Here is an 8,581-nt window from a genome sequence, read left to right as displayed (position 1 = left end):
AACCCTTACAGAATGGCGCCAGAATTGAACAGCTGGAATTTGGAGTGCAATTCTGGTGAAGACAGTTCCAAAATTAAAGTACAGATTGTAGTTGGGTGGCAGGGTGGAGATATATCTCTACTAAAGGAAGTGGAAGGCACTCCTTTACTCTGCTAGCCTGCAGGTCACTCTTGGGCAAGGTGTAGCACCTGCTTAGCCACCTCCTCTCACTGATCAGGATCACTATCTCTGAAGAGTATTGATAATGGCAGGGGTCACCCGTCTTGTAAAGACACTGCCCAGAAGGTGACAATGCCAAACCACTTCAGTAGAAAAATTTGCCAAGAACAATTGTGGTTGTGGAAAGACCCTGATGGCTCATGTCATATGACACATCACATAACAATGATGATGATGTTTGCAGTTTGGATTCTTCTTAAATCTTCAGAAGATGAATCCTGGTGGGATTGGAATGGAAAATTTCTAATATGATCTGATGCCTTCCACTGAGGCAAGTGATTTAATTGCTTTTTAATTTTGTTTTCCTGGAGGAAGTAGCAAAATGCTGTTATTTTTGTTACTTTTAGAATGGACTGTCTAACGGTCTCATCCACTGCCTTCCTCTTCCAAACATTCAAGCTGACTACAAGCTCAGTTGCACAAACTAGGTTGAACCTGTCTTATTAATCCCAGCTACAGTCGAGGGAGAGATATTAGAGGTCACCTATTAAAGCCAAGAGACCAAGAGTGCCATGGTAGCGTTTTAGTCCTGATGAAGCATCTCAGTCTGAAGCATTTAGAACATAAGATATAGGAGAAGAATTAGGCAATTTGGCCCATCAAGTCTGCTCTGTCATTTTATCATGGCTGATCCATTTCCCTGTCAGTGCCAATCCCCTGCATTCTCCTTAATAACACTTCATGCCCTGACCAATTAAGAATCTATCAACCTCTGCTTGCCTTAAATATATACAGTGACTTGGCCTCCACTGCTTTCTGTGGCAGCGCATTCCAAAGATTCATCACTCTGGCTAAAGAAATTCCTCCTGATCTCCTTTTTAAATAGACATCCCTCTATTCTGAGGCTGCTGACTGTTTATTCCTCTCCACAGACGCTGCCTGACCTGCTGAGTTCCTCCCGCATTTTGTATGTGTTGCTCTGGATTCTCAGCATCTGCAGAATCTCCCGTGTTACTGAGGCTGCAGCAGTTCATCTATAAAGTAGCAACAAGAAGCCAATAACAATTGTAGCAACTTTTATTACAAAGATGAATACAAGTGTTACATATTAAAACAATTGTAACTGACAATATATTACAGTACTTTTTTGCTCCAGGTTTAACTAATTGCACAATTTCTAATAAAAATTCAAATTATTTACATTCCTCAATGATCTTATAAAATGAGGATTTTTTTTTAAAAATTATTCAATTTTAAAAACTAACAATTAGTAAAGAAGCGTCTAAAACAAAATCAATTATAAATTATTTCTGAACTAAGTTGTTAATTGCACAAATATGTTCTTGAACTAGCTAGTAAAATCAATCTGTAAAGCAATCCCTCTTGCTAACAGCATCTTCATGTCTAATCTGAGAGCACCAATATCACCTACAGGGATATACACCCATTTTTCCTTCAGTGTTACGGGCAACTAAAAGGAGCTGGATTAAGTACTAATTTGGGCCAGTAGTAATTGCATAATACTGCCTCTGCTATTAAAACTTCACATTTATCACAGTTTCTTCATTTGAAGACCACTGAACAATCCACAGACGTGACAAGCAAAAGTAAATCTTTGCTGAAAGAAGCGTTCTTTTAAATGATTATGCTAATCTGATAACTAAGTGGTGAAGGTGAGATAACATCCCTCTCAGGATGGGGGTACTGCAGGGGCACAATGACGGAGTGAGCTGTTTAACTTCGTAAGATTGTTCTGTCAGTCTTACTGCCTTCACCTTAACCCACCACCCCCATCTTCCATTATACTGTTGGCAAACAATTATCTAACTGGGCGTAGTTGTAGTAGCTCGGAGTTGAATTCCGGTGCTCTTCGTAAGGATTTGTACGTTCTCTCCATGACTGTGTGGGTTTCCTCCAATGGTCTGGTATCCTCCCACAGTCCAAAGATGTACCGGTTAGTAGGTTAATTGGTCATTGTAAATTCTCCTGTGATTAGGGTAGAGTTAAATAGGTGGGTTGCCGGGCAATGCAGCTCATTGGGCCGGAAGGGACCGTTCCACACTGGATCTCTAAATAAAAATAACTATGTAAGTGGTGAAGGTAACATCCCTCTCAGGATGGGGGTGTTGCAGGAGCACAATAATGGAGTGAGCTGTTTAACTTTGTAAGCTTGTTCTGTTAGTCAATGACTTGCACCGAACTGCCTCCTCTGACCCCACCATGATATCATCGGGGACCAAATATCTAACAAAAATAATAACTGTTCATCTTCTGCAGTTCACAGAAGATTCCAAATTATACCAAAGTCCAGAGTACAGGGTTAATGGCCAGATTCTTGATAGTGTGCGGAACAGAGGGGTCTTGGGGTCCATGTTCATAGATTCCTCACAGTTGCCGTGCAAGTTGGTAGGGTAATTAAGAAAGTATATGGTGTGTTGGCCTTCTTTAGTCAGGGAATTGAGTTCAAGAGCTATGAGGTATTGTTGCAGCTCTATAAACCTCTGGTTAGACCACACTTGAATATTGTGTTTAGTTCTGGTCGCTTCACTATAGTAACGATGTAGAAGCTTTAGCGAGGCTGCAGAGGAGTTTTATCAGGATGCTGTCTGGATAAGAGAAAATGTCTTATGAACATACGTTGAGCTTTCCTCTTTGGAGTGAAGGAGGACAAGAGGTGACTTGACAGAAGTGTGCAAGATGGTAAGAGGCGTAGAGAGAGTGGACAGCCAAAGACTTTTGCCCAGGGTGGAAATGGCTAATAGAAGAGGGCATACTTTTAAGGTGATTGGAGGAAAGCATAAGCAGAACGGGATGTCAGAGGAAAGATTTTTTACACAGAGAGTGGTGGGTGCATGGAAAACCTGCCAGGAGTGGTGATAGAAGTAGACAAATTAGGGGCATTTAAGGGACCCTTAAGATAGGCATACAGCTAATAGAAAAATAGAGGGCTATGTGGGAGGGAAGGGTTAGATGGACTTTGGTGTAGGTTATAAGGTTGGCACGACATTGTGGGCTGAAGGGTCTGTACTGTGCTGTAGTGTTCAATGTTCAAAGAGATCCCTGTAACAACTTGAACATTGAAGAGGATGCAACCCTGGTTTGAGGGATATCTGTGTATGTCAGTGGGTGGGTGGGTAAGGAGCTTGATTTGCTGTTGTTTTGTTTTGTTGTTGTAAACACTATGGGTATGCTGTATTGGTGCCAGAATGTGTCCACACTTGCAGACTGCCCCCAGCATATCCTTAGGTTGTGTTGGTTGTTAATGCACTTCCAAATACATTCAAAAATGTACGTTGTGTCACACACAAAATGCCAGAGGAACTCAGCAGGTCAGGCAGCATCTATGGAGGGGAATAAACGGTCAACATTTCAAGGCCAAGTTCCTTCTTCAGGACTGCAAAGGAGCCAGAATAAGGTGGTGGGGATTGGAAGGAGGACAAGCCTTTCCTACAGCAGGGTTTCCCAACTATTTTATGCCATGGACCAATATCATTAAGCTCGGGGTCCATGGACCCCAGGTTGGGAACCCCTGGCTTAAAGGGATAAGGGACAAATGCAGGCAACTGGGATTTGCTTAGGTAGGCAACTCGGTCAGCATGGATGAGATGGACCTAAGGGCCTGTGTCTGCACTGTATGAAACAGCGACATAAATTGGTGTTTCGAGCAACAGGAATCCTCATCAGAAGAATTATTATGGTTAACTTGAATACTAAGTGAATAAAGGATTAATAAAGGAACATCACAACTGATCTAGAAGTTGACAGATGAAAGAGAGAAAATGAATCTGAATGTGAAGGTTGACTTTGAACTAGCTGCTCCATTGGCCACGTTCCATTGGTGAAAAGGCAGCTGTCCAAACATCACATCTGAACTGCTCGGAGTGGCTCCGAATCGTTCCATACGTTACTTGAGCTGGCCGCATTACTGCTTCCTCCTACAACAAACAGACAGTTCAGAATTATTAGCTACCATTTGACAGAAAAATTCAGCTCATCTCTGGCTTAATAAGCTAGCTGACACAACATTTCAGAAAACCATTTCTCAATAAGAAAAGCCAAGAATTTCCAATGCTTTTAGGACAAGTTTCAGTGGCAGTCTGTAAAAGGAGAAGGCAACTCAAAGTGCAATTACGATACACGTACTTCACTGACTATGAATTATTGCATATGGTAATTTGTGAAGATGTCATATATACTCATAGCTCCAGACTTTTCCAAGGCACTATATTTGTCAGCGTGGTGTGGAGGCCAAGTTTGTAAATCAAATGTTGGGAATGGTGAGGGTGGAGCACTGTGGGAGGGGTGTATGTATGTGTGTGTGTGTATATATATATATATATATATATATATGTATATACACACACACATATATACACACACACACACACATACATACATACAGCTAGGGGGCCTAACACTTTTGCACAGTACTGTAGTAATTCTATGTATTACATTGTACTGCTCCCTCAAAAAAAATCATGACATATGTGAGTGATGATAAACCTGATTCTGATATGGGTCTCTATTGTGGACTGAGAGCGAGAAGGGGGCAGTGAGAGGGGAATCATGGTTGGGAAAAGGGGAAGGGAGACAGGAGGGAGTGGGAAGCACAGGAGAGACATTCTGTAATGATCAATAAACCAATTGTCTGGTATCAGGAGACGTTGTCTGGTGTCTCAGAGCTGGGGGTGTCTGCGCCGGCACCCCTTCCCTCGCCACTCCTCTGCTGCCTGTCCTACACCCTCCCACAGCACTCCACCCTTGCCATTCCCAACACCCAACATCCTTCATCCTTTGCTCCTGCCAGATTTACGAACTCACTCTTCGCTCCATGTTGACAAACACAGTACTGTGCTAAAGTTTTATAGCTAGGGTCCCTAAAACTTTTGCACAGTATTGTAAATTTTAGAAGCCCTTTGCAGTTTTTGTTAAATCTTTAATAAGATATACATTTTTGCAAAATTGAGACATATTTGATTTTAAAGAACACACCACAAACTTACCAGTACTTATGATGAAACTGGTTCCAATCTTCCCACTGGATTCAAATGGCTCTAGAACTGGAAATAAAAACAGTTAGTACCAAAATAAAAAAAAATTAACATAATAAGGAAAGTATGCCAGCGTCTTTAATTTCTAAGAAGATGAAGGGAGTTCTGCTTGCCACCAAACACTCTAACAAACTTCTACAAATGTACTGTTTGAAGTATCCTGACTGGTGACAGCATCGTTTGGGACGGCAATTCGAATGTTCAGGAATGTAAGAACCTGCACACAGTAGTGGACTCAGCCCAATATATCGCTGGCAAATTCCTCCCCACCATCAGGAATATCTACAGGGGTGGCGGCCTCAAGTAGGGAACATCCATCATCAAACACAATGGATTCTGCAACTGCTGGAAATCCAGAGTAACACACACAAAATGCTGGAAAATTCAGCAAGTCAGGCAGCACCTATAGAGAGGAGGCCCTTCATCAGGATTCCATCATCCATCATCAAAGATCCCCGTTATTTGGGACATGCCATCTTCTCGCAGTTCCATTGGGCAGGAGGCACAGAAGCCTGAAGTCCCATATCAGCAGGTTCAGGAACAGCCAGTTCCCTTCAACCAGTCAGTTCATAAACCAACTGGAAACACTAATCACCACTGCAGCTTAGCAACACTATGATCACTTTGCATTAAAATAGACTTCGTTTTACATTTGTTCCAATTGTTTTTGTTGCAAAATTGTGTATGATTTATGACTAGTTCATACTTTTCTTGTGAATGTTGCTCTGTGTCTGTGATGATGCTGCAGTCCGTCAATGAACTCCACTTTAACTTTAAAACTCATCTGGCACTGCATTACATTTACATTTCTATCTGTGTTTTTGCACTAATGAGATGAAAGTAAAGCCGACTAAATGAACTGTTTCAATGTCAACAGCACAGAAATCATGTCCACATTGAAGTCTGTGCATTGCAAATTTATTTACTGACATACAGAGCCAAACAGGCCCTTCTGGCTCTTTCAGCCACACCACCCAGCAATGCCCCACTTTAATCCTATCCTAATCACGGGACAATTTACAATGACCTTTTAACCTACTAACTGTGGTACGTCTTTGGACTGTGGGAGGAAACCAGAGCACTTGGAGGAAACCATCCAGTCACCGGGAGAAGGTACAAACTCCTTACAGGCAGTGGCAAGAATTGAACCTGGGTTGCCTCTACTGTAAAGCGTTGTGCTAACCACTACATTACTGTACCACCCCACTTCCAGCTGCTCACAATACTCCAGGTCTGTCTGATGCCTCAGCACTATATCCTTGCTTGTACATCAAGAGGATTGTGCCCATTCACCTTATCAATACCTGATGATTGTCTGTACCTGGCTCATCACTGCTGAAGATCTCATCCATGCGTTCATCATCCCCAGTCTCAACCTCACCAACCTGGGCAGAAGTGACCTCCACTGCCCATAACTGAAGGTATAATGAACAGACTGCAGAAGCAGGTAATGCTGACTCAGAATCAGAATCATAAAGTACTCCCTCTACCAATGCTTGCTTCTCAATAGAGGGGCTGACGATGCTTTGGCTTTAATAACGTTTCAGCTTATCAGCTTCCAGCTACCCCTCATCCCAACACAGCCCGATGTTGGAGAATGTTATCAGCCATCAGTGGGATTACACTCTTCATAGTAGATCTATAGTTCTGATAATAATGAAAGAATGTAGCTCAGAAACAGTGAAAGCTCTGTGGTATTTAGCTAAACCAGGGCAAACAGATAGAAGCCTTACATTTGTAAATACAGCTTATCCCTGAAAACAACTAACTGCAATACTTCCAATGCAGATTTTTATTCAGTGTGTGACAAAAGGCTGTTTTGTATTGTCTCACCCACAAGTGGAAACATTAATTCACAAAATATGACATTTGTACTAGAGCTTGCAGTTAACATATTCCCACCCCCTCCTTTCAACACCAAGTTGGTGAGGTAGTTTTCAGATGCCGGAAGACCAGCACGTTCTCATTTTTGCAATCTATGGAGAATCCTTGTTAAATACCCAGACAGATGTTGTGATTTTAGAATAAAGAACAGTACAGCACGTGAACAGGCCCTTCAGCCCAAAATATTGTATCGAACTAATTAAGCTAATGTTGCAAATTAAACTAATCACCTTTGCCCATATATGATCCATATCCACCCACTAATAATTTTGATGACAAGAGCTAAAAGTAAGACACAAGCTGAAATAGGCAAAGAACAATGTGGTTTTGTGAAAGCCAAAGGTACAAGAAACGCGATATTGATGTTAAGGATACTGTCAGAACAAGCCATTCAAGTGCAGAAAGATTTGCTTGTTTGTTTTATCAATTACACAAAAGCATTTGATAAAGTGAAGCGCAATAAGTTATTTGAAATATTACAGGAAACTCTAGATCTAGATTCGAAAGACCTCCACCAAATCAGAAATCTGTACTGGGAACAAACTGCCGCTGTAAGAATAGACGGGGAAGTGAGTCAGTTTATGAAAATCAAGAGAGGCGTTAGACAAGGGTGTGTTTTCTCCCCTGATTTGTTTAATGTGTACAGTGAAACAATATTCCAAAAAATAAGAGACATCTTGGGAATCAAAGTTGGTGGTAAAAACATCAATAATTTCAGATATGCAGATGACACTGTGCTAATTGCAAGTACAGAGGAAGAACTACAAAACTTAATTGATATAGTTGTTGAAGAAAGTGCAAAACTGGGTCTATATCAACTGTAAAAAGACAATGTATGGTGATATCCAAAAAGAAGGAGAATCCTATCTGCAGGCTGAAAATAAACAGGGAAGACATAAAACAAGTACAGAACTTTTGCTACTTAGGAAGCTGGGTGACATCAGATGCAACATGGACATCAAAAGAAGAATAGGGATGGCAAAAGACACCTCTACGAGAATGAAGAGTATACTGACCAACACTAAACTAGGCATGACAACCCACCTCAGAGTACTGAAATGTTACGTTTATCCAGTTATGTTATATGGCTCAAAATGTTGGACAATATCTAGTAACATGAGGAAACGAATTGAAGCAGCAGAGATGTGGTTTTTGAGGAGGATGCACAGAATATCATGGACGAAACGAATATCTAACGAGGATGTCATGTACAGAGCAAGCACAAAAAGAGAAATAATATTTGAGATCATGAAAAAGCAACGTACATTGGACATGTGATTAGGAAAGAGTTAGAATGCACGGTAATTATGGGAAATATTGAAGGGAAAAAGGCAAGAGGAAGACAAATGATGATGGAGACAGCAGCCAGAGAACTGGAAATGAATACCAATGAATTGATCCACTTGACCCGAAACAGGAGTGAGTGGGCCATGGCAGTCAAAGCTCAATCTGGGCATGGCACCTGATGATGATGATGATCCACCCAC

At 41.4% G+C, this 8,581-nt stretch overlaps 1 protein-coding gene across 1 annotated transcript in view; it reads right to left on the bottom strand.

The window, feature by feature from the left end:
- Positions 1-1,288: 1,288 nt before the first annotated feature.
- The window catches only part of bend7 (BEN domain containing 7), a 67,302-nt gene continuing 60,009 nt past the window's right edge, over positions 1,289-8,581 (bottom strand). The window contains exons 8-9 of the mRNA XM_072241392.1: positions 5,163-5,219; positions 1,289-4,094 (exon numbers count right to left, since the gene is read on the bottom strand). Coding sequence (XP_072097493.1) covers positions 4,021-4,094; positions 5,163-5,219 — 131 coding nt within the window. The 3' untranslated portion in view covers positions 1,289-4,020. The remainder of the gene's footprint in view (positions 4,095-5,162; positions 5,220-8,581) is intronic.

Source organism: Mobula birostris, chromosome 23 (genome assembly GCF_030028105.1).
Source record: "Mobula birostris isolate sMobBir1 chromosome 23, sMobBir1.hap1, whole genome shotgun sequence".
In the NCBI taxonomy this organism is placed as follows: domain Eukaryota; kingdom Metazoa; phylum Chordata; class Chondrichthyes; order Myliobatiformes; family Myliobatidae; genus Mobula; species Mobula birostris.
Note: the sequence above shows the minus strand (reverse complement) of the source record. Positions and strands in the feature narration are given on the sequence as shown.